Raw genomic sequence first — 26,265 nt, forward strand, 5'->3', positions numbered from 1 at the left:
GTGGAAGTCAATCGTGAACATTTGTTAAGTACGTATTTCATTGGAAAAATTGGTACCTGCGTGCGGGTTTCGAACACCGGTGCATCGCTAGATACGAATGCACCGGACGTCTTATCCTTTAGGCCACGACGACTTCGAATACAATACTTATGGGAGATTTCAATGCCAAGATAGGCAATACACTAATGGAATGTTCGTAGCATAGTCGGGAAATTCAGGCTACGGACTCGTAACGAGCGAGGGCAGTCCTCGACTTCTGTGCGGAAAACTAATGTTTCAATCATTAGCACCCAGAAGAAGAAGAAGTATGTTTTTTGGGACCCACCACCCACTAATCTATTATTCAAGTAGAAGAACTTCATGAAAGTTATTCGAAATCATTAAGTTACCACCCAGCATTAAGTACCTACACTTGACAATTTTTCAAATATTTCATTCAAAATGACGAAATGACGATTAAACTTTTCTATGTACTCAACTTTTGATCGCAGAAGTGAAGTATGATGTTTATCACCAGATGGTTTTGCATTTTTTTATGGTACAAGATATTTATAAACTTTGCTATTAATTCGTATTATTCAAATAATTAAAATCGCACCGGCTGTTGAATTTATAATGTAACAAACAAACAAGCAACGGCAGCGCAAGGCCGCTGCATGAACTTACTACTTATGTGCGTGTATGTATATATATTTTCACTCTGACAATGATTATAGTCAGTCACTTGAAACATTTTCGTTCTTCATTACTATCAGTAAAGGTATATTTGTTAATTTTTTCAACACGATAAAACGCAAAAAGGATACTTTAATACGTATCTACTTAATTTGAAATAATTTCCACGATATTTATAAATTAACTAGGTATTTAATGACAGACCTGTAATTGACACGGACTTAATTGATCGACAAATTTTTATTTTCTTGAAAATTTTAACACTTTATATTGATAAAAAATGAAAAACGACGAGAAAGTAGTGTGCGGAGGGCCAGCGCTTCTTGTGCCAGCCCATTTGTCATTTGGGCAGCATTTTCTGGACAGAATCAGAGAAATCTGTTTAAGACAAGACGGCGTGGCACTGGTAAGTGCTATTTTTTTATTTGATCCCAACAAACACATTAATAATACATTAGCGGAATCGTTTTAAACGAAAATGTTAATTTGTTTTGTTAAAATTCCTTTATTATCGCGAAGACCGACAACTCAACTGCTACTGCTGGAATTGGCTGCCGTCGTCCAACGACACATACCTACAAATTCATTTGAAACTTCATTTGAAAAAAAAAGATTCGCTTTGTTAAGGAAACAAAAGCAATCGCATTATTTTAGGATATAACTTTGCTTTACCTCTTAAAATACTTAACTATTGAACCTCATTCGGAATATCAACTCCAAGATACTTTCGGAACTCTGCAAAGATATTTCTTGAAGTGATGGCGTATTAAATTATTTTTCGGTTTAATTTTTACTACGCGATGTAATTACTAAATTACGGAAGCAATTAATAAACTTGTACGTAAGGGATCCGCTTTCTATTATTATTATGGATTATTAGTGCCTGTCATAAGGGTATAGTCGCATCAAGCCATATGAGAGCAGCGGTCGTTTTAGCTCTTTTTTTTATATACATTACAGATTGACTATCACACTGGACATAAAGTAAGCTATAAGCAATTACTAGAAGAAACCGTCAGTGCCGCCGTCGGATTACAAAGTATGGGCCTAAATCGAGGAGATGTCGTAGGTATATGTAGTGAAAACCGACCTGAATTTGTTACCGCTGTGATGGGCGCTATATGTTGTGGCGCGGTTGTGACCGCCTTCAACCCGCAATACAAAGCAGGTTTTACAAATTTACTTTAAAAAAAATTTCTATCTTTTCATTAAGGCACGAAACTAATTTGTTAAAATCTGTGATGTTTCTTTTGTAGATGAGATACAGCACGCGTTGAATATTTCGTTGCCAAAACTTATTGTAGCTTCTGAGAACAGCTTAAAAAAACATATAGATGTTTTTAAATCTATGTCATTTATTAATAAGTTGATTCAACTTAATGGCGAACCAGTACAGCACGATGTCAATTCGTACAGCTCATTGCTGGTGCCGACTAATCCCAACACGTATGTTCCGGTCGAGGTGAACGGTACTGATACCGCGTTTATTTTCTACTCTTCTGGTACTACCGGTCTGCCCAAGGGAGTCAAGCTCAGCCATCTTAATGCTTTGTATGTCTCCTCTTCTCTTGAGTAAGTATCTATGAACCCAACATTTTTTCTATCGTGAATTGGTTATTTATAGACGAGACTTTCTCGCTTCTCAGCGCTTAATAAATTGCAACTTGATATCAGTAAATTATGCTTTCACAATAATGTCCGAAAACTATCGAGTTATTTTTAGTGTTTAAAATATGCGATTTCTTATTACTATTACTACACGAGCATTTCATAAAAGTATTAATTGAATAATCGATTTATTTCATTTAAATCACACCCACTGCTTTTTAGCTTCTTTTCTTTTTCTCAGATATGTGGACGATCTCACAGCCCATCTGGTGTTAAGTGGTTACTGGAGCCCATGGACATCTACAACGTAAAGGCGTCACCCAGCTTGAGATATAAGTTTTAATGTCTCAGTATAAGTTACAACGGCTGCCCCACCCTTCAAACCGAAACGCATTACTGCTTCACGGCAGAAATAGGCAGGGGGGTGGTACCTACGTACCTACCCGCGCAGACTCACAAGAGGTCCTACCACGAATAATTCGCAAATTATAATTTTTGCGAGTTTGATTTTTATTACATGATGTTATTCCTTGACCGTGGAAGTCAATCGTGAACATTGGTTGAGTACGTATTTCATTAGAAAAATTGGTACCCGCCTGGGAATCGAACACCGGTGCATCACTCAACACGAATCCACCCGACGTCTTATAGGCCACGACGACATATCAAAATAATCATTATATAATCATTTTCAGCTTCTTTATCGTTGGCTGTTTGTTTTTTCATTGTGCTGATTTAATTGATTTGTGTTCTTTTAGTTTTGGATATACTCGGGAATCATGTACAAGGTTCTTATCAATTTTACCTATGTGCCACGTTTTTGGATTATTTAGTGTGATACACTATTTAGGATGTAATAAATTGTTGATTTTGATGGTGTACTCACCTGTAGATTACTTAAAAGCCATTGAGGAATATAAGGTAACTTTACAGTTTCTTGTTTCAAATTACGAAAAATATTGTATTATCACCAGTTTTCAACATTTAATTTATTTCGTAACAGGTAAACCTTTTGATAATAGTGCCGCCAATCGCTGTTTTTCTATCAAAGTCTGATCTCGTCCAAAAGTATGACTTGTCTTCAGTGACTAGAATTTGGTGTGGTGCAGCTCCACTCAGTCAAGAGACAACTATGGGGGTTTTAAGGAAGTAAGTTTTGGTGACCTTTACTTACTCCTACACTAATGGGTTTAAAGAAACCTCAGATTATTCGATTGCTGAGTGTGCTCAGTATAACATCTGACCTGCGTTGCATTTAATTCTGAAAGAATGAAACAACATTTTTTTCGGGTTAAAAAGAAACATAAGTCTCTTTTTCCGGCTATTTTTTGACTCCTCATTTCTTTGAGACTGAACTTCTAAATGGAAATTAATCGTAATATTTTCAAGTGCTTTATATCCAAAATGTTAGTAATAGTTAAAATAATAGTTTGTTAGTATAACAATAGTTAGGGAAAACAATCAATAAATAGATTAAAGAAGATAGCTACCTATCCATCATCATTTTTAGTTTTTCATAAAAAAAATATCAATGCGGGCATACGTACTGCAAATTACCAAACCGATAAAACTTTGGATTAGTACCTATTTCATTTCACAGAATTCACAGCTTAAAGCGATTCGATTTTATGGGTTTACAAATTTTTGTTACCTGTCTATTAAAATTAATATTTTGTTCTTTAACAGTTTCCCTAACTGTCAGAAGATAATCCATGGATACGGAATGACGGAAACATCTTTTATAATAATAAAAAGCTATGATACCTTGGACAGCGAACAAAAGCATGGAAGTTGCGGGCACGTCGTACCTGGCATGAAAGTGAAGGTTAGCTTAATCCTCATAAAATCCTTCTTATTACTCCTCATAAAATCTACTCATTTCCTCAGAATTTGATGTTTAGCGATGTCAAGTAAAATCAGTACTCTGATACATTTTTTGCCTTAAATAAACCAACTGCCACCAACTGAGTTTCTCGCCGGATCTTCTCAGTGGGTCCTGATGCTATCCAATGGTAGATTCAGCGAGGCGCTGCCCTTGTTAGGGCAGATGTTAGAAAATTCTCTCAGACTAAGCCCTGTAAATTAGTACACCACCCATTGCGAAGACAGAATAGCCTCTTGAGACTACTGGCAATTAGGTAAGCAAAATTACCTTAAACCAAGCGCTTTATTCGGAACCTCTAGCTATCTTGAACTTCTTACTCAGCGCATTGTCGACTTAGATTATAACATGATTAAATGTGAAATCTACATATTAATACGTGAAGTAAAAACTTTGTACCCCTTTTTGTGTAAATTGTGCGGACCGGGAGTTATGATGCGGGGTAGGCTTTTAAAAAAGAAACTACAGAGCTACCGTTCAAGGTAGAAGATGGTTTAAGACTGTTTTATTCATAAGCATGTTGTACTTATAGACTATCTTACAAACAAGGGCTGTTTATCTTATTCTATTTCTGGGTATGGAATACAAGGAACATTATATTTGTTGTCTAATCCTAATTAAGTTAAACGCACCCATTACCGCCAGTTTAAGCCAGGTTCAGATTGATAAGTAAAAAATAAGCAGTTGTTCAATCACTGGCTCTATAATTTTTTTTTACGGTTCCGTAGGTTACTCTTTTTTTTAATGCAATTAAGGAACAACTAGCAAAAATAAATTAAAAAAATCAAAAAATTAAAAATTGATAGGAAGGACCATATCCCTATTACCGATCCAATGCATGGGGTGTGTTCCTATTACCGTTTTTTGGCACTTATTACCGACCGCTAAAGCAACACAATTAGTTATGTTAAATAAAAATTATAGTTTCAGTTAAATTTTTGATATGAAGCAACAGTACTTTAATTATTAAGTTACAATTCTGTTAATAATCTCTTAAAAAGGATAAGGTTTTTAGGCATGCGCTTGTAGGGGTAAAAAACCACAGGATTTCATAGTCAGCAGAAATATTAATTAATACAGTTAAACATTTTCATCATTGAAGACACGAGTCGCCAATACGATTCGAGTCTCAATACCTCTATGGTGGATCCACGTCCTTACGGATCCATCAGGTCCAATAACCCTTTGAATAGTTGTGTTTGAATTGTTTGAAGAATTGTTGAGTACTTTAAATGGTGTTGTTATGAACGCTATCTGGTTACAAAGCGCTATTGTGTAATAGGTTGATTATAGCTACAGAACTCAGGGAATATAAAATTTCCCACACTTATAGAGAAGGAATATAGAAGGAGTGCAGTCTTTTTTTTAATTATGCTAAAAACTACATTTCATCAACAAAAAAAAACATTACACACACTATCATATGTTTAACGCACTTTTTTGTTTATTGTTAAAGTCGGTTGTCAAATTGAGAATAGATTAACATTGTTTGTCTTTAACATTATTTGTCTATAGTGCAGCCTTGGTGAAATCTGTTATTAGAGAAGTAAAGTCTTTGACAATGACAATAGAACTATAATAGTGTTCAAACGTATAATTTCAATTAATAACTATGATCGAATTTCGACGATTGGACTACCATTAGTAATTGATAAAACTATGTGCACGTGTGAACCAGTGTATTTATCACAAACATCCTCCTTGGTGTACTAGAGACTTACTAACTGGATGACTGTGGAAGGGTTTTTATTCATACAATGATATAACATTACTTTACATCATGTACAATACAAACAAACTACTATATCATATTACCTAATACATTTGAGTCTTCGACCTCATATCTCACGACAGATGCCAGAATTGCCGTTGTGATATCTACAGGCACCGGGAACCATAAATTTAAAAGAAATTTAAAAAAAGTGTCATAATCTCTCCATTTTGTCTACCTACAGATTTTGTTTTTTTTTTGTTACGGAACTTTTCATGGGATTTAGTATTATTAATATAACCTTCTCGTTAATAGTAGGTATCTAGACTTTGATCGAAATTCAATCATTCGATAAGAACTTGTAATTAAATTAATAATATATTATTAATTATACCCAAACACATGCTTAGAAATTTTGGTGTTAGTTCAACAGTGTTAATGATAAAACAATCTGTTAGACTATTGTATTCTAATATTTTGTTTGAATGTAATAATAAAAGTATTGTGTCAGACATGTTTGTAATTTATAGTTTGAGTTTTATATTGCGTAGCTTATTTGAATGTACATACATTACACAGTCAACGTCAGGTACGTCGGTAAAGTAAACAATAAATTAAAATTATGACCTTAATTTGATTCAGTATGATTTGTTTGAATTAATGGTATGAACACGTAAGAAAATTAAAAATATGAATTTGATTAAAAAAAAAAATCTGATATTTCCTCATTACTGGCTCCTGCCATCCTATTTCTTTTTGCTAGATGGATGGATGGACGACCTCATGGCTCACCTGTTGTTAATTTCACCGGAGTCTATAGGCGTATTAATAACGTAAATGAGTAGTTAGAATATTGAAACATGGGTTTAAGCCGATGTTCTTAGTCTTAGAGTAAGTACATCGGCTGCCCTAATGACAAAACTGACAAAATTTGTTTAGTTCTGAGCAACAATTTAAGAAATCAGAATGATTGAGCTTATGCCCAAAGCTCTGCATAATCTTCTTAATTATATATGTTAGGAGGGTACAACGTAGGCATTATCCGGCTTCAGAGTTAGTTTGGTGGGATGTTGGCTATCAAAGAGCGAATAAGTCATTTTTTGTGAAAAAGGTATCAGAACATCGACTCAGGTGTATCAAGAGTCAATTACAATCAATCAATCAACCCATGCATCAGCCCGCTGAGTTTCTCGCCGGATCTTCTCAGCAGGTCACGATTCCGATCCGGTAGTAGATTCATTCGCGAAGCAGCTACTTTTAAGTTGTTAGGTCTTCTTCGGAGGCGCTCGGGTAGCTGTTAGCAAATCCCACCCCTCCTGGCCGCCTTGCTCGCCCACCTGTCCTGGTGAAACTGGAAAGGCCTCCGGGCCACCAGTAATACTTCAATCATACAAAAAAAAAACAATCAATCAACAACAAGTACAATAAAGTACAACAAGTACAATCAATAAATCCTTGAGGAATCAGTTGAGCCACTTAACGATATCATGTAATAGGTATGGGTTTTTCATTGTGACTCAGTATCGGGTCGTAAAGGTCAATCCATACAAAGTTTCTGATTCTATCAGAGCTGAAGACAGGCGTCGTCTAGCTCCGATTTTAACCGGCTTGACTTTAAGTTGTGCTGGAGTCATGGTCCAGACGGCTGGCTGATCCTTCGGCTGGTCGTAGGACCGTCGAGGCGATTCGCCCGGTCCTTGTGGATTGGTAGGACGCCTCACTTTCCGGCTCACGCAGGTGCTCACTAGGCATGGTTGCTTCGGTGAGTTCCTGCACCGGATCAGAGCCGAGCCGACGGCAGAGTGCCACCATTGTGATTGCGACTTGGACACGGCAGAGCATACGCTCGTCGCCTGCCCCGCATGGGAGGGGTGGCACCGTGTCCTCGTCGCAAAAGTAGGAAACGACTTGTCGTTGCCGAGTGTTGTGGCATCGATGCTCGGCGACGACGAGTCGTGGAAGGCGATGCTCGACTTCTGCGAGTGCACCATCTCGCAGAAGGAGGCGGCGGGGCGCGTGAGAGACGCACAATCCCGCCGCCGTCGAGCGGGGGCCAGGGAAGCAGATCTCGCCCAAGCCCTGGCCCTCTAAGTGTTTCGGGTCCCCCCTCACATGTCGGTCTGGGGACCGGCGAGGGGGGCCTAAGAAGACGACGTGCAAGCTGCTCTGCACGTGTTTTACGCAAGAGCATCCGGGTAATGGAAGGCCGGCTATCCTCGACCCACGCTGGTTCTGGTCCAGCGGGGTATTCCGTAGGATAGCTCACTCTAACCGGCGCCATCTAGGCGGGCTTCGGATAGCCTGCCGACCGAGAGGGCTGGTGGTCGTGGCGCCGACGACCGCTGGTCCGGCGTCCCGAGGGAGAGGGTGATGGGAGAGATGTGCTCCGCACTAAGCGCTTCACTTTCCCCCCTTTGCCTCTTCATGAGTTCTGTCTCATGCGAGGCTTGGACGTTGGTTGTTGAGCGACAGGAGGTTTTAGTCAGTTCGACTCTGACATGCTCCGCCCTCTATCCCCAGTGGAGGGCGGAAGTCCGGCGATTTCCTCCTGACCAAAAAAAAAAAAAAAGTTGTGGTCTCTTTCAAAGGTCTTTTCGTATGAAAAATTACGGAAATAAATGACAATTAAAAAAATGCATAATATAAATTTAAAGATTGACATGAAAATTAATATCTGGCTAGTCCCATGACTTTGGTGGTTGACGTGCAAATTCTATTTAAACGAATCTCCGAAATTGCAGGTCGTTGACATTACTACTCAACAAACATTAGGACCGTATGAACGAGGTGAAGTCTGCGTTAAAGGACCCCTGGTGATGAAAGGCTACATGAATAACGATCAAGCTAATGTAGATATAAGGGACGATGAGGGTTTCCTCAAAACTGGAGATATCGGATATTATGATTCAGACGGCTGTTTCTACATAGTCGACAGACTGAAAGAACTTATCAAATACAAAGGACATCAGGTACATAAATCTGAATCTTACTAAAAAATAGTTAGTTATTGTCCATAAGTATACATTGTTTTTATTGCATATTTTGAGGTAATTGGGAGATTGCATGTTAAAATTTCGGCGGGGTCAGCAGTTTGGAAGAGTCGTCAAATGTATGATCTTCCACTGAGCGGTTGAAACTGTTGGGTCGACCATTGGTTCGAATGATATTGTTCGGAACTTATAAATACGCAAACTCGTCTTATCGTTAGCGTAATGTTAATATCATTACAGAGCACAGCATTACACTTTAAATGAGGATCGTTTCACAAAAACTAGGTAGCTCCGGCAATGATAGAGCGCGTACTGCTGCAGCACAGCGACGTGTTGGAGTGCGGAGTGGTGGGAGCGCCCGACGAGTTGGCTGGCGAGCTGCCCACCGCCTTCGTAGTGCCCAAGCCTGACGTCACGCTCACAGAAAAAGAACTGCTAGACTTTACTAATGAACGGGTCGGTAACATAGTTTGACTTATTCTCTCTCACTCTCAAGCTGCTGAGCTGTGCTGCTGTGGTTGAATATTATGATATCATATTTCGAAGTAAAAATATTTAAGGGCGTTCGGGAAAAATCATTTTATTAAGTAAGTTTTGGACAAGATGGCCAGTTTATTGAAAAGACGCTCGGTGTATACGTATCGGGCGATGCGACTATTGCCTATTATTTTTTTTCTAATGAAACACTCCTCCTCCTTGCGTCGTATTCCTTATTGCTGATGGTCGTGATCACCCTTTTGAATCACCTTCGCACGCACAATCTTTCTCCGTTTATTCTTGTCTCTGGCGGTGTGGAGGGCGTTGTGAAACGTGGAATTAAGAGCGGTGCGGATCTGGTCGGACCAACGTATTGGGCTGCGCCCCGGAGGTCTTTTCTCATCTACCTTACCAGTCACGATGAGCCTCTCGAGATTGCCACCATCCTTCCGTGCAATGTGACCGAAGTATTCAAGGACTCTGCGAAGACACTCGGATGACAGCCGCGAGGAGAATTTGAGTTCTTGCAAAATTGATACGTTGGTCCGAAATGCTGTCCACGGAATACGCAGCATCTTTCTCCAGCACCACATCTCAAAGGCGTCAATGCGTCTGCGTCTCAAGTATAGTTAAACTTACCATGTAACTATACTTAAGACCTTAGAGCTTATATCTCAAGGTGGGTGGCGCATTTACGTTGTAGATGTCTATGGGCTCAAGTAACCACTTAACACCAGGTGGGCTGTGAGCTAGTCCACCCATCTAAGCAATAAAAAAAATGTGTTCACTAACGACACTAACACAACATTAATATCGTGTAATTATAAAAATCAAGCTCGCAAAATTTATAAATTAGGCAATGTAATAGCACTAGCTATTACCCGCGGCTTCTGTAATATGTGTGCAAAGGGCTACTAAAATTATACATAATAGGGGCCCGCAACGGCTTCGCTCGGATATTTAACAAAAAATAAAAAATTAAAATAGAGAGAGAGAGTATTCTTTATTGTACACCAAAAAACAAATAAACAGTGCGATACATTAAAAACAAAAAAGTACAATTGGCGGTCTTATCGCTAAGAGCGATCTCTTCCAGACAACCATCAGGTGGACAAGAATCATTTGGAAACGAACTACATAATACATACACATAAACCCTTCTATTTGCGTGAGGTTATTAAAAAAGAAAGGATGATGAGGAGGAAATACTGGATGAGGCCCCTTGGTGTATGCTGTTTGCTGATGACATACTTAATGCTCGTCGGAGAGAACGGGCTCGAGGTCCAAAACATACTGGAGAAATGGCGATGCAGGTTTGAGAGTGTTGGCCTAAAAGTCGGCAGATTCAAAACTGAACATCTGTTCTGTGATTTTGGCGGTCTCTCCAATTTTACACCCATTGCTCTCGACGGAGCATCTTTGCCAGTATGTCAAGACTTCCGATACCTAAGGTCTGTTATCCAAAGCAATGGCGAACTGGATCGTACTGTGAAGCAAATAATTGACGCAGGATGGATGACATGGCGGCAGGTCATGGGCACCACGTGTGATTCACACATTTCTCTTCCCCTAAAAGGGAAGATATATAAGACCTTGATAAGGCCTGCCGTCTTGTATGGGTCAACTTGTTGGACCACTAAAGTGGTGGATGAAAGGCGATTGCATGCAGCAGAGATGCGAATGTAGCTATGGATGTGTCGAGTAACAAGATTGAATAGAATACGAAATCAATATGTTAGAGGATGTCTGAAGGTGGCACCTGTGACAGAGAAGTTGAGAAGTGAGCGTTTGGGATGGTATGGTATGATGATGGTACGGTGATTAAACGACAATGGGTTATTAAGAGAGTTTTAACTATGAATGTGGAAGGCTTTAGAGAAAGAGATAGACCTAAGAAGAAATAGATGGCTTGCGTGAAATACGATATGACGTGTAAGAAGGGAGCGAAGAAATAGAGGAGTATAAAAGGAAAAAACATGTTACGCCGACCATAGGTGACTGGGAGAAGGGCAAAAGAATGATGATGTGTGAGGATGACAAAAAAGAAAATTATAAGGAAAGTTTAAATATTATTATTTTAATGAACTTTTCTTTTTAGTTTAATGATGTTTTTGTTACTGTTTTTTTGTTATTTTTAATATGAATTTAATAATTTTTTTTTTTTCGTGATATGGTCTTACGTACAAAATAAAAGCCATTGAATTTATTGAGTCAGAGCTTTCCTGTAAACGAAACTTGAAGTTGTTTTATTTTTTAAATTAGTTTAAATATTGGAACACTTATAGTGGCATAACTATAATAGTAAGATATATGCTGACGGGACTCTTTTGTAAATAATGATATGTTCTGCAAAGTCGTACTACATTATTTTATTCTAATATTAATCATTTTCGCAGCCCACGCGATCTAAATAATATTTTAGGTATTTTTACCTTGGTTTACATTGTTGGAGTTTTAGTAAGGTTCCCTAATTTTTTTGAATATACTCGTATAATATAGTTTATGTCACCCGAGGATAGTGTAGCTTCCCAAGAGTGAAAGAATTTTTAAATCGGTTCAGTAATTTCGGAGCCTATTCAATGCAAACAAACAAAATCAAATCTTTCCTCTTTATAATATTAGTATAGATAAATGCAAATAAAGTATTCATTGTATTGATACTTACCCGGGAGAATTAAGTAGGCTGGTGGCATATTGCCTAATTCTGCCGCGAGTCAGTCGTTCATTTTAGTTTTAAGGATTGAACTGACCTTGTACAGTACAATTGAGACTTTGATCTCACATTTCAAGGTGGTGTGCATTCACGTTTATTTCAGATCTATGGGTCGATGGAGATCTACGGATTTCGGTAACCACTTAACACCAGATGAGCCGTAAACTCATCCACATATATAAATGTATAAAAATCCAAACTAAGAATTAAGAATGTATTTTTTTTTTATTGCCTTTGTAGGCAGACGGGCATACGGCCCACCTGATGGTGAGTGGTTACCGTCGCCCATGGACTTCAGCAATGCCAGGGGTAGAGCCAAGCCGCTGCCTACCGCTTAATACTCTCCACAAGCCTCGTTTGAAGATGACATGTCATAGCGCTCGGGAAACACCGTAGAGGGGAGCTCATTCCATAGCCGGATGGTACGTGGCAAAAAAGATCTCTGGAAACGCACTGTCGACTTTAAAGTGATTGTAATAATAATTAGATGAACGACACCCAAATTACTATAAATATTATTATCTTATTAAGTCAAAAACTTAATAAGATTATTATCTTATTAATAAAGTCAAGAGAATAACGATGATAATAATTGGTTAAACCAATTATTATCAACATTATTACATAACTTACCAAAACCAATTATGCTTAACTTAGTTTCAAAACTATTTCACATTATGTTAGTAATATTGCTAGAAGTATAAAATATAGTAGTTTATTACCATATCGACATCATGAACGGTTTTCTTGCACCCTGTACTTAAAATATGTTTGTGTGATCAGACTACTTTTTTTTCAGTTATCTCCGATCACACGTATACGAGGAGGTATATACTTCGTGAGTGAAATCCCAAAGAGTGGTACCGGAAAAATACTACGAAAAGTACTTAAAGCTAGTGTAATAGCAAAAAAATAAAATTTTTAACAAAACTGTAGATCATTCTATATTAAATTATTATTTAATCACTTACAGAAAGAAAAAAAAACTTGTTTTCTTAATAAAAATAATGATTCGTTACGTTATCTGATCTGCCTTGTGACTTGAAAACAATGTACAACGACATAGTCATTACATAAATTAGATGTAATATTTACCCCCGTATCTTTAGTCGTTCACACGAGCTTAACTCGGCTCGACTCACCCTCCAACGCGCGTTTTGGTATGCTTGATAGTAAAAATAAACTCCACTCAAACGTCCTTGGAAATTTGTCCTGACCGGAGTGGAGTAAATGAACTGTCAAGTCAAGGTACGTCACGACGTGCCTTGAACGCTCCTCAAGGCTGGTTTTCTATCAATGTCCAAATAGTATGTGGACCGCAAATGGAAATATATGATATTGTTGTGCAATAATTTGATAATTTTTATTAATAAAGTAAATAGTTCGAAATTAGACTCTTGTTTAGACATTTGAAACTCCTTATTTTATTTACCTACTTATGAGTCATATAATTTTTCTTACTACCTAATAAATCAATTCAATGCGATTATAAGTCTTCTTTATATATATTAATAAGCTAAGTGGTTGTGGAAAAGCACTTCAACAACACGATGCAACCAAAATCACACAGAAACGGCGAAATAAAAATACAAAGCCGGGTCCGAAATCTAAAATAATAATGGGTTAGATAATAAATAATACACTTTCAAATTTACCGCACGCACACATATTTACGAATAACTCAGCAACTAAAACATCAAACAAGTTGATGCTTCTAGTGTCAAACAGACAGCGGCAGCTTGACTTTGACATTAAACAATGACCATAGACTACAGAACGCTATGGGTTTGGTGCTAGCTTGATAAAATTTTCCTCAAACTGATGTTGTCGTGGTGACGCAATAACGCGACTCTACCTCACTCGAGAACAGTTGAGGAATATTGTAATGGTCGACTAAAAATACCAAACTCGAGTAAGTTTGGGAGGAATGCTCGAGCATCATCGGATGAGATAAGAGTGGAGGACTATTTGACGAAACGTCTAAAAATACGGGCATTACAAACAGCAATTCATTTTTATTTAAACTTAGTCTGGCCATAAATACTGTTACAAAGGAAAAAAAATTCTATTGCAAATAACTTTTATTACTTTTACAGTGTGTTAGTTTAATACATAAATATAAAACAATTTAAAGTTTAAAAAGCTTATTCGAAGTGGTCTCCATTGGCTGCAATACAGTCCTTTAAAGTTGAGGCCAGTTATCAACAGAAGCACGCACTTTTTTCATGGGAAAAATTTTCAGTGCCAATCGTACGGATTGTTTTAGGGACTCCAAATTATCATGGCGTTTAGAGCAAGCCGTACTCTCTAAAACTGACCATAAATCATAATCCAGCGGATTAAGATCGGGACTAGACGACGGCCAGTCTTCAGCACTGATGAAGTCCGAAACGTTCGTTTCCAACCAAGACTGCGTAGACCGAGCTTTATGACCTGGTGCCGAGTCTTGCTGGAAGGACCATTCTTGATAATTAAACATGGTGTTGTTAAGGGGCTTCACTACCTTCTCAAGAATGGTATCTTGATACACTTGTGCCGATGTTTTGATACCTTTTTCACAAAAGTATGGTTCAGTCACTCCTTCAATCTAATACCCCACCAAACCATCAGTGAAGTCGGATAGTGCCCACGTTACACTCTGTCGACTAATTGGGAAGCTTCCTTAGAGCTTTGAGCTGATACGGTCATTTTGTTTGTTAAATGTTGCTCAATTGTAAAAAATTTCTCATCCGTAAACAAAACTTTTCTATGACCTCCCTTTGTGTACCGCTTCAGTAGTTGTTTCGATTTTACCACCCTTTTCTCTTTTAAATTATCAGTTAAGAAATGACCAGTACGTCTCTTATAGGCTGCAAGTCCTAAGTCATCTTTGAAAATACGCGACATGGTTCTAGGTGCTATCTTCATCTCCCGAGATAAAATCTTTTGCTTTCGGACAGGATTTCTTCGAATTCTTTCCCTTACTGCTTTGACCACCTTTTTCGTACGAACACTACGTTGACGGCCAGATCATTTTCTGTCACAAACAGAGGTTTCATTGCACCTATTAATAGCCCGATACACAAACATTTTACTAATACCAAGCGCATGGAGAATTTCAAAAATGTATTTGGCTCCATACCTACTTTGTGTAATGCATTTACAGCGATTCGGTTCTCTTTATCACCCCACTCCATTTTAATATCGCAAAATATTGTACAATGTATTGGCGCCAAAATGAGAAAAACTCAATGAGCAATTATATAAAAATGACAGATTCCAAATTCAAATGTAATATTTTGTTTATTTTTAATTGTATTTATGGCCAGACTAAGTATAGATAGATCACAAAACAGTTCATCAAATACAAGCAATATTATAGTCTCTTGTGCTGTCCTACACATTTGTTTAATGACTAATGAACCTGAACTGAACCCAGAAATTGAGATAAAAAAATGTCCCAGTATCTAATACTCAGGACTCTGCGGAGGGAGTATTATACAATAGTCTTTCATGTCTAGGCATTTTAGTTAAAAATTCTCATGGGTATATAACTTAGTAATCTAACTTCCGTATTTTTGTTGGAACAGAGCAGTGAGCACCATTCTTGTAATGCAGAAAGTATTATTTATATTGAAGATAAATGTTTAATTTTATTTGTTAATTTTGATATTTTTTACTAATAAAGTAAATAGTTTGAGGTTAAACTTTTGAAACTCCTTATTTTATTTACCTACATAAGAGTCATATTTTGCTTACTACCTAATAAATAATGTCAATGCGATTATGAGTTTTATTTAAATAATAATAAAGTGGTGGTTATGGAAAAGCACTTCAACAACAAGATACAATCAAAATCACACGAAACAGTGGATAAAAATACAACGCTGGGTCCGAAATCTAAAATAATAATGGGTTAGAAAATAAATAATACACGTTCAAATTTACCGCACGCATATTTACGAATAACTCATCAACCAGCAACTAAAACATCAAACAAGTTCAATGTTTCTAGTTTCAAACAGACAGTGGCAGCATAACTTTGACATTAAACAATGACCATAGACTACAGAACTCTATGGGTTTGATGCCACCGAATCCTGATCATGCAGGAGCCAGTCACCGTCGACGCCCTAGGCACGTCCTTACGGATCCATCAGATCCAATAACCTTTGCATTAGATGCCTTCAGCTCTAATACTAGGAGCAGGCTTAGGGACCCCAGTAACCGTACTCGTCGAACTCGACAAAGAGGTTGACGTGCAACCTAGCCCATGCATCAGCCCGCTGAGTTTCTCGCCGGATCTTCTCAGCGGGTCGCGATTCCGATCCGGTAGTAGATTCATTCGCGAAGCAATTGCTCTTGAGTTGTTAGGTCTCCTTCGGAGGCGCTCGGGCAGCTGTTAGCAAATCCCACCCCTCCTGGCTGAGCCTTTGCTCGCCCACCTGTCCTGGTGAAACTGGAAAGGCCTTCGGGCCACCAGTAATCTCTCAATCATAAAAAAAAGGGTTTGATGCTAGCTTGATCAATTTTTTCTCAAACTGATGACGTCGTGGTGACGCAATACCACGGCTCTACCTAACTCGAGTAGAGTTGAGGAATAATGTAATGGTCGACTAAAAATACCTAACTCAAGTAAGTTTGGGAGGAATACTCGAGCGGCATCGGATGAGTTAAAAGTGGAGGAATATTTGACGAAACGTCTAAAGATACGGGCACTAGCCAACGCAAACGCCACTAAGCAGAAATCTTGGTTTTATTTTAAGGCAATTAAAATTGAAAATGCAATTATATGTATTTAAATCACATTATGAAGTTTTTTATGGAACATATACACACAATAGAGTATGTGCTAATGGTAAGTTAAATTCTTCTAACAGGGATCTTCCTTGAAATACCCTCCTTCATGTCCCGCAGCGACCTTTTACTGTTTATATTTATCTGTTTTTTTATTTTTATTGCATAGATGGCTGGACGAGCACACAGCCCACCTGGTGTTAGATGGTTACCGGAGCCCATAGACATCCACAACGTAAATGCGCCACCCATCTTGAGATATAGCTTCTAAGGTTTCAAGTATAGTTACAACGGCTGCCCCACCCTTCAAACCGAAACGCATTACTGCTTCACCGCAGAAATAGGTAGTGTGGTGGTACCCACCCGCGCAGACTCACAAGAGGTCCTACCACCAGTAAAAATAATACAACGTAAATGCCCTCACCCACCTTGAGATATGATTTCTAAGGTATTAATTATTATTTATTTATTCTAATATATTTACAACGGCTTTCCCGCCCTGTTATAAAACTATCGCCCCATATCCATTTTGAGCCACGTTTACAAGCGGTTCTCAAGATTCATCTTAAATCGTCTCGCGCAGAGCCTCAACAAACTTCAACCACCGGAGCAGGCTGGAATTCGAGGAGGATACAGCACCATAGACGACATACACACAATAAAGCAGATTATACAGAAGACCCAAGAGTATAATCGGCCCCTGTGTTTGGCTTTTGTGGACTATGAGAAGGCTTTTGACTCTATTACGTTACCAAGTAGACTGGCGATATATTCAAGTGATGAAATATCTTTACAGTGCTGCAACTATGAGCGTCCAAATCCAGAACCAGCTGTCTGGACACGTCCCTCTGCATCGTGAGAGAAAGGGACGTTATTTCCCCTAAATTGTTCACAAAGTCATTGAAGGACATATTTAAGACACTGGACTGGGAAAGGCGTGGCATAAACATCAACCGCGAATACATTTCAAACTTAAGATTTGCAGATGACATTGTCGTCGTGAGCGCGAAACGCTGCAACAAATGCTGATCAGCCTCAGATCAGCGCATCAGTCTTCGGATGAAGTTGGATAAAACGAAGACCATATTTAACCAACATGTCCAACCGGAAACGATTGCCGTATATAGCAGTTCTTTAAAAGTATGTTTACCTTGGGCAAACATTGCATGTAGGTAAAAAAAACGTCGAGAACGAGGCCAGCACAGAATACAGCTGTGCTGGGCGGCATTTGGAAAATTATGTGTAGTATTTTCATCATACCTAGTCAGGTCATAAATTCTGTCACATGTTTAATGTAAAATAATTGAAACAAGTTTATTCATTATGTAACCATTCATATACCAAAATGAACTTAACAAAACATAGATTCTTATGACACTAAAGTTTATTCAAAATGACCTCCGTGATTTTGAATACAGGCCTTCAATCTGCGCGGCCAGTCGTCTATCGCAGCACGAACGAGGTCCATGTCAATATCGGCGGCTGCCTTAATCAAGGATGTCTTAAGTGACTCCAAATTGGGATGAGGCTTTGAGCACGCCTTTTCCTCCAAGTGTTGCCATATCTTGTAATCTAACGGATTCAAATCTGGACTGGAGGAGGGCCAGTCTTCGTGCCGGATGAAGTCGATTTCACGCGCCGCCAGCCAGTCTTGTGTGCTCTTCGCTCTATGAGCTGGCGCCGAATCTTGTTGGTATACTCAGTGCCTGTTATTGAACATGGTATGAGAAACAGGTTCCACAAGGTTCGTCAGGACTGTATTTTGATACACAACTGCATTCGTTTTTACACCTTTCTCACAAAAATGTACCTCTGTTAAGCCCCAATAAGAAACTCCCAACCATACCATGAGCGAGGTTGGAAAATGACCTCGTTGGACACGCGGAATACGGTTGCTCGCTTCTTCACTACTGTGTGCGTACACCTTATCATTTTGTTTGTTGTAGCTCTCTTCTACGGTAAAAAGTTTTTCATCCGAAAAAAGAATTTCCCGATATTTTTTTCCCGCGTACCGCTTCAACAAAGCGCGGCATCTCTTCAGTCTCAGGTCTATTAGACGAGCATTCAAACGATGTCCTGTTTTTCTTCGATATGCCCGAAGCCCTAAGTCTTCATTTAACACCCTTTTCACCGTGGTTCTGCTTAACCCCATCTGAAGGGCCAACAGTTTCTGCTTACGTTTGGGATTTCTTTGAATTCGCGCCTTCACAGCTTTTATCACTGCTGGAGTCCTAACAGACCGAGGACGACCACTTCTTGACCTGTCATCTACACTAGACTCTTCATTGTATCGTTTGATGGTACGATAAACGAATCTTTTGGTTATATTCAAATTTTTCAGTATGTTAAAAATTTGAATTGGCGCGTAACCGCAACGATGCAACGCAATAACTGCAACACGGTCTTCTTTAAGCGTCCACTCCATATTTAAAAGTGAGTAAAATTCTAAAAGTATACATTTTTATTTTCATGAACAATTCGAAATTCGAATTCAACAAACTTTTTTGTGGCCAGCATTCTAAAAGAAAAGTTTTTACTGTGTGACAATACTTATGACCTGACTAGTTATATTCCGCAGAATCTAAAGACGAAAGTCTTCAATCAGTGCATCCTGCCTGTCATGACATACGGAGCCGAAACGTGGACACTCACGATTGGGCTGGTCCACCAGTTTAAAGTCGCTTGACGAGCTAAGGAAAGGGCTATGCTAGGGATTTCTCTGAAGTATCGAATCCGGAACGAGATGATCCGACAGGGAACCAAAGTTATCGATATAGCACAGCAGATTAGTAAGCTGAAGTGGCAATGGGCTGCCCATATTAGCCGGACAACCGATAACCGTTGGAGTAAACGTGTTCTTGAGTGGAGACTGCGAATTGGCAAACGTAGAGCAGGATGCCCTCAGGCTCGGTGAAGTGACGATCTGTGCTGGGTGGCTGGCAAAAGCTGGATGAGAGAAGCCGAGGATCGTGCTCAGTGGCGTGCAATTGGAGAAGTCTGTGTCCAATACACACACCTGTGTGTACTGTATGTATTTTACAGTAATTATCGGATACCTATTAGATTCATGCAATGACTCTCAGTGACCAAAGTGAAAAGCACCACGTACGTATCCTGTGTTAATTTTTTATGCATTCCGATAGAGGCACCCGTCACGTGCGGACATGCTCATCGTCCACTCGATCGCCCGGTCTTTGTTCGCCCGGCTTTTGTTAGCCCGGCCATTGTTCGCGCGGCCTGTGTTCGTGATACATCTGCCGACCAAGTGTGTTTCCTGGAAGCTTTTATTTGTTTTGTTTTAGTTATTTTTGTGTTCGTGGAACATTTGCCGACAAAGTGTTTTCCTGCAAGTATTTATTTTTTTCCTGCAAGTTTTGTTTCTTTTTGTAATTTCTGTTTTGTTGTGCTTTTTCTTTGTCCTGTAGTAATCGCGCCGCATTGCCACCTGTGTTCAATAGAACCGCTCAGGTCCGAGAAGTTGGGGCCTCGCCGCAAGGCGAGTGTTTCAAGACCCGGGGCCGCCCCACCTGGGTACTCAGCGATCATGGACGCTGTATTCGCGGAATTCCTCCGACTTCGCCACCCACAGCTCGCCTCAGAGTTTCTGGCCTTCAAGGCCAATCACACTGCGAGCCCTCTCGAGGACTCCGCCGCGCTCGCTGCTCCTGCGTCGCCTGTACCTGCGTGCAGAGCTTCTGCATTGAGCACCGCAGCCTCTGTCGTGCCTGCCGCTCCCGTGTCGCCTATACTGGCGAGAAAAGCTGCTGCGTCGTCCGCCGTGACCATCGTTTCAGCTGAGCGATCATCCGCGGCCTCCGTCGCGCCCTCTAAAACACCTACACTTGTTCGTAGGTCGCCTGCACCCGCCTCCTCGTGCTCCGACTCTGACTCGGACATGGAGGTCGACCTCGCCCCCGCCTCATCGACGGATGGATTCACCCTGGTACAGAAGGGTAAGAAGCGTGCCGCGGAGTCTCGAGCTCCCGCGGCCGCTAAAATTAGCAAAGCCGTGAACGCGTCGCGCCCCCGCCCTCAGACTCCCGTTGCGCCCCCAGCCCGTGCCACTCCGTCGCCGCGTCCGGTGGCACAAAATAAAACCCAGACCCCTCCCCCGGTTATCCTTCAGGAGAAGGCAGCTTGGGATCGAGTTTGCCTGGCCCTTAAGGCCAAAAATATAAATTTCACGAATGCCCGTAACCTCGCGAACGGCATTCAAATTAAGGTTCAAACACCCGACGACCATAGGGCCCTCTCTTCTTACCTCCGTAAGGAACGTATAAGTTTCCATACTTATACGCTCCAGGAGGAGCGCGAACTCCGCGTTGTAATACGCGGAATCCCTAAAGAGTTAGATGTAGAGCTCGTCAAGGCCGATCTGTTAGAACAGGGCTTTCCAGTGAATTCTGTGCACCGTATGCACACCGGTCGCGGTAGGGAGCCATATAATATGGTTCTAGTCACCCTCCAGCCTACCCCCGAGGGTAAGAAAATCTTCAACACACAGACCGTCTGTAGGCTCTCCGGTATCGCCATCGAAGCCCCCCATAAAAAAGGCACTCCTAGCCAGTGCCATAACTGTCAATTGTACGGGCACTCTTCCCGTAACTGTCACGCGCGCCCCCGATGTGTTAAGTGTTTGGGCGATCACGCCACGGCCCTCTGCGCTCGCGACCAAAAAACCGCGACGGAACCGCCTAGCTGCGTCCTGTGTCGAACACAGGGTCACCCCGCGAATTACCGTGGTTGCCCCCGAGCCCCTAAAATAAATCGCCGCGTCGCCCGCCAAAACCGCCTCCGAGCTTCCGGCCCAGACATCAAAGCCACGGCACCCTCTGCGTCGCAGGCTAAGCCAGCGTTCGTTCCGGCGGCGGTGCCCAGTGTCTCGGCCTGGGCAAAACCGCTGCCGTACACGAACACGGCTACAACTCCCTCCTCCGCGATTCGTCCCGCCCCCGCGACTCGTCTCTCTCCCGCGACTTGCCCTCCGACCGCGTCCGAAAATCTCGCTTTAGCGATCGACTTCTTTCAGTCGATCAACTTTGAGCGCGTTAACGCTTTGGGCGACGCCATTCGCGCTGCCTCCACTGCACAACACTTTATCGCCGTTGTGCAAGAATACGCCGACGTATACGCGTCATTAAATACGTACGTCCTCCCCTCACTCCGCCGGTAATCAATGGCGTATATAAGTAGAATAAAGCCCCTATCCGTAACGATAGGATTTTTTAACGCTTACGGTCTCGCAAATCAACGTGATCAGGTTTCTGACTTTTTGCGTGACCATCAAATTGATATCTTTTTAGTGCAGGAGACCCTACTTAAGCCCGCGCGCCGTGACCCTAAAATCGCGAACTATAACATGGTCAGGAACGACAGGCTCTCTGCCCGTGGTGGTGGTACCGTCATTTACTATAGAAGAGCCCTGCATTGCATCCCGCTCGATCCTCCCGCGCTCGCTAATATCGAAGCATCAGTGTGCCGAATCTCACTGACGGGACACGCGCCGATCGTTATCGCGTCCGTTTATCTTCCACCGGATAAGATCGTTCTAAGCAGTGATATCGAGGCGCTGCTCGGTATGGGGAGCTCTGTCATTCTGGCGGGCGACCTAAATTGTAAACACATCAGTTGGAACTCACACACCACAACCCCGAATGGCAGGCGGCTTGACGCGTTAGTCGATGATCTCGCCTTCGATATCGTCGCTCCGCTAACCCCGACTCACTACCCGCTAAATATCGCGCATCGCCCGGATATATTCGACATAGCGTTATTAAAAAACGTAACTCTGCGCTTACACTCGATCGAAGTAGTTTCAGAATTAGATTCAGACCACCGTCCCGTCGTTATGAACCTCGGTCGCGCTCCCAATTCCGTTCCCGTCACGAGGACTGTGGTGGATTGGCACACGCTGGGCATCAGCCTGGCTGAATCTGATCCACCGTCGCTCCCGTTTAACCCGGACTCTATCCCGTCTCCTCAGGATACCGCTGAAGCCATAGACATCTTAACGTCACACATCACCTCGACATTAGATAGGTCATCGAAACAAGTTGTAGCGGAGGACTTCCTTCACCGCTTCAAATTGTCCGACAATATTAGGGAACTCCTTAGAGCTAAGAACGCCTCGATACGCGCCTACGACAGGTATCCTACCGCGGAAAATCGTATTCGAATGCGTGCCCTACAACGCGACGTAAAGTCTCGCATCGCCGAAGTCCGAGATGCCAGATGGTCTGATTTCTTAGAAGGACTCGCGCCCTCCCAAAGGTCTTACTACCGCTTAGCTCGTACTCTCAAATCGGATACGGTAGTAACTATGCCCCCCCTCGTAGGCCCCTCAGGCCGACTCGCGGCGTTCGATGATGACGAAAAAGCAGAGCTGCTGGCCGATACATTGCAAACCCAGTGCACGCCCAGCACTCAATCCGTGGACCCTGTTCATGTAGAATTAGTAGACAGTGAGGTAGAACGCAGAGCCTCCTTGCCACCATCGGATGCGTTACCACCCGTCACCCCGATAGAAGTTAAAGACTTGATCAAAGACCTACGTCCTCGCAAGGCTCCCGGTTCCGACGGTATATCTAACCGCGTTATTAAACTTCTACCCGTCCAACTCATCGTGATGTTGGCATCTATTTTCAATGCCGCTATGGCGAACTGTATCTTTCCCGCGGTGTGGAAAGAAGCGGACGTTATCGGCATACATAAACCCGGTAAACCAAAAAATCATCCGACGAGCTACCGCCCGATTAGCCTCCTCATGTCTCTAGGCAAACTGTATGAGCGTCTGCTCTACAAACGCCTCAGAGACTTCGTCTCATCCAAGGGCATTCTCATCGATGAACAATTCGGATTCCGTACAAATCACTCATGCGTTCAACAGGTGCACCGCCTCACGGAGCACATTCTTGTGGGGCTTAATCGACCAAAATCGTTATACACGGGAGCTCTCTTCTTCGACGTCGCAAAAGCGTTCGACAAAGTCTGGCACAATGGTTTGATTTTCAAACTATTCAACATGGGCGTGCCGGATAGTCTCGTGCTCATCATACGGGACTTCTTGTCGAACCGCTCTTTTCGATATCGAGTCGAGGGAACCCGCTCCTCCCCACGACCTCTCACAGCTGGAGTCCCGCAAGGCTCTGTCCTCTCACCCCTCCTATTTAGCTTATTCGTCAACGATATTCCCCGGTCGCCGCCGATCCATTTAGCTTTATTCGCCGACGACACGACTGTTTACTATTCTAGTAGAAATAAGTCCCTAATCGCGAAGAAGCTTCAGAGCGCAGCCCTAGCCCTAGGACAGTGGTTCCGAAAATGGCGCATAGACATCAACCCAGCGAAAAGTACTGCGGTGCTATTTCAGAGGGGAAGCTCCACACGGATTTCCTCCCGGATTAGGAGGAATCTCACACCCCCGATTACTCTCTTTAGACAACCCATACCCTGGACCAGGAAGGTCAAGTACCTGGGCGTTACCCTGGATGCATCGATGACATTCCGCCCGCATATAAAATCAGTCCGTGACCGTGCCGCGTTTATTCTCGGTAGACTCTACCCCATGATCTGTAAGCGGAGTAAAATGTCCCTTCGGAACAAGGTGACACTTTACAAAACTTGCATAAGGCCCGTCATGACTTACGCGAGTGTGGTGTTCGCTCACGCGGCCCGCACACACATAGACACCCTCCAATCCCTACAATCCCGCTTTTGCAGGTTAGCTGTCGGGGCTCCGTGGTTCGTGAGGAACGTTGACCTACACGACGACCTGGGCCTCGAATCAATTCGGAAATACATGAAGTCAGCGTCGGAACGATACTTCGATAAGGCTATGCGTCATGATAATCGCCTTATCGTTGCCGCCGCTGACTACTCCCCGAATCCTGATCATGCAGGAGCCAGTCACCGTCGACGCCCTAGACACGTCCTTACGGATCCATCAGATCCAATAACCTTTTCATTAGATGCCTTCAGCTCTAATACTAGGGGCAGGCTTAGGGACCCCGGTAACCGTACTCGTCGAACTCGACAAAGAGGTCGACGTGCAACCTAACCCATGCATCAGCCCGCTGAGTTTCTCGCCGGATCTTCTCAGCGGGTCGCGATTCCGATCCGGTAGTAGATTCATTCGCGAAACAATTGCTCTTGAGTTGTTAGGTCTTCTTCGGAGGCGCTCGGGCAGTTGTTAGCAAATCCCACCCCTCTTGGCTGAGCCTTTGCTCGCCCACCTGTCCTGGTGAAACTGGAAAGGCCTTCGGGCCACCAGTAAAGTTTCAATCATAAAAAAAAAAAAAAAAAATTTTTATGCTCCTGTTAGTTGGTTCTTTAATATAAATAATACTTTTTTAATATTTCTTTTGTATTACTTGTTTTTGTTATCATCTATTGACCTTCAAAAAAAGAAAAATGTTATTTTTACTATAGCATATATATTAGAATATATTTTAGAATAAATATTATAAAAATGTTAGGAAAAACAAATAGCTCGTTGGCCTTGTTTTTTATAAATCTTGGTTAAAGTTAGCATTTTGTATTTCACAATTGAATTATGATGATTAATTAGTGAATTAATAAAGTGACGAGACGTATCGCTTAATATTTTGAACTCTGTTATCCGCTTTCTTAAATTAGCGAATCTTATGTATTCTAATCAGAATGTTCACAATGATTTTTATTTTTTTTATTTTTTATTACTTAGTATAGTGGACGAACTTACACCCCACCTGGTGTTAAGTGGTTACTGGAGCCCATAGACATATCTACGACATACGCCACCCACCTTGAGATATAAGTTCTAAGGTCTCAGTATAGTTACAACGGCTGCCCCACCCTTCAAACCGAAACGCATTACTGCTTCATGGCAGAAACAGGCAGGGTGGTGGTACCTACCCGCGCGGACTCACAAGAGGCCCTACCACCAGTATAAAATTATAAGAATTATGTAGGCTTTAAATTCTACGACTCAAATACAATAAAATATAGAAAGTATTTCATTATTTTGACTAGACGGGTAAATGAATTCACGGTCCACCTGATATATTATTATGTAGTGGTAATTTTTTTAAATGGGCTCTGCATACACAGTTCAGCTCTTGTTATAATTTAATCTAAGTATTAAGACAATTCACCTAGAAATGATTATGGGCCGAAATCCAAATCCGTGACGGGAACCACGTTTATATGGGTAGCGGATTGGAAGCCACAGCCTTGTTTTTTCGGGCCAGGAGCCAAAACTCTTACGAGATCCCCGCGCCTAGGGGACGCGCGGGGTATATGGGACTGGTCCTCGACTGCGAACCGCGAGCTCAAGGAAATTTTTAGGGCCCTACCGCACTAAGCGACTCCCCTCTTACTTCCAACATCCGATCTCCGCTCAGGGTCACAACACGGACAGAGTAAAGGGGTTCCTGCGGTCAACACTACAATCAGC

General features: G+C 41.6%; 1 protein-coding gene across 1 annotated transcript; it reads left to right on the forward strand.

The window, feature by feature from the left end:
- Positions 1-903: 903 nt before the first annotated feature.
- Positions 904-13,077, forward strand: LOC114245759 (luciferin 4-monooxygenase-like). Its single transcript, XM_028178033.2, has 9 exons — positions 904-1,081; positions 1,636-1,843; positions 1,932-2,247; positions 3,042-3,204; positions 3,287-3,432; positions 3,970-4,108; positions 8,618-8,845; positions 9,152-9,322; positions 12,856-13,077. The coding sequence occupies exons 1-9, from the start codon at positions 956-958 to the stop codon at positions 12,970-12,972; spliced, it is 1,614 nt and encodes a 537-aa protein (XP_028033834.2). The 5' UTR covers positions 904-955; the 3' UTR covers positions 12,973-13,077.
- The last annotated feature ends 13,188 nt before the right edge of the window (positions 13,078-26,265 follow it).

This window comes from Bombyx mandarina, chromosome 25 (assembly GCF_030267445.1).
Source record: "Bombyx mandarina strain Sakado chromosome 25, ASM3026744v2".
Classification (NCBI taxonomy): Eukaryota; Metazoa; Arthropoda; class Insecta; order Lepidoptera; family Bombycidae; genus Bombyx; species Bombyx mandarina.

What these genes read in the sequence shown, in the direction of transcription:
- LOC114245759 (XM_028178033.2), top strand. Translation starts at nt 956, where the DNA reads ATGAAAAACGACGAGAAAGTAGTGTGCGGAGGGCCAGCGCTTCTTGTG. An exon ending in GACAAGACGGCGTGGCACTG is followed by an intron (nt 1,082 to 1,635) that starts GTAAGTGCTATT and finishes TATACATTACAG; the next exon opens with ATTGACTATCACACTGGACA. An exon ending in TAGACTTTACTAATGAACGG is followed by an intron (nt 9,323 to 12,855) that starts GTCGGTAACATA and finishes CTTTTTTTTCAG; the next exon opens with TTATCTCCGATCACACGTAT.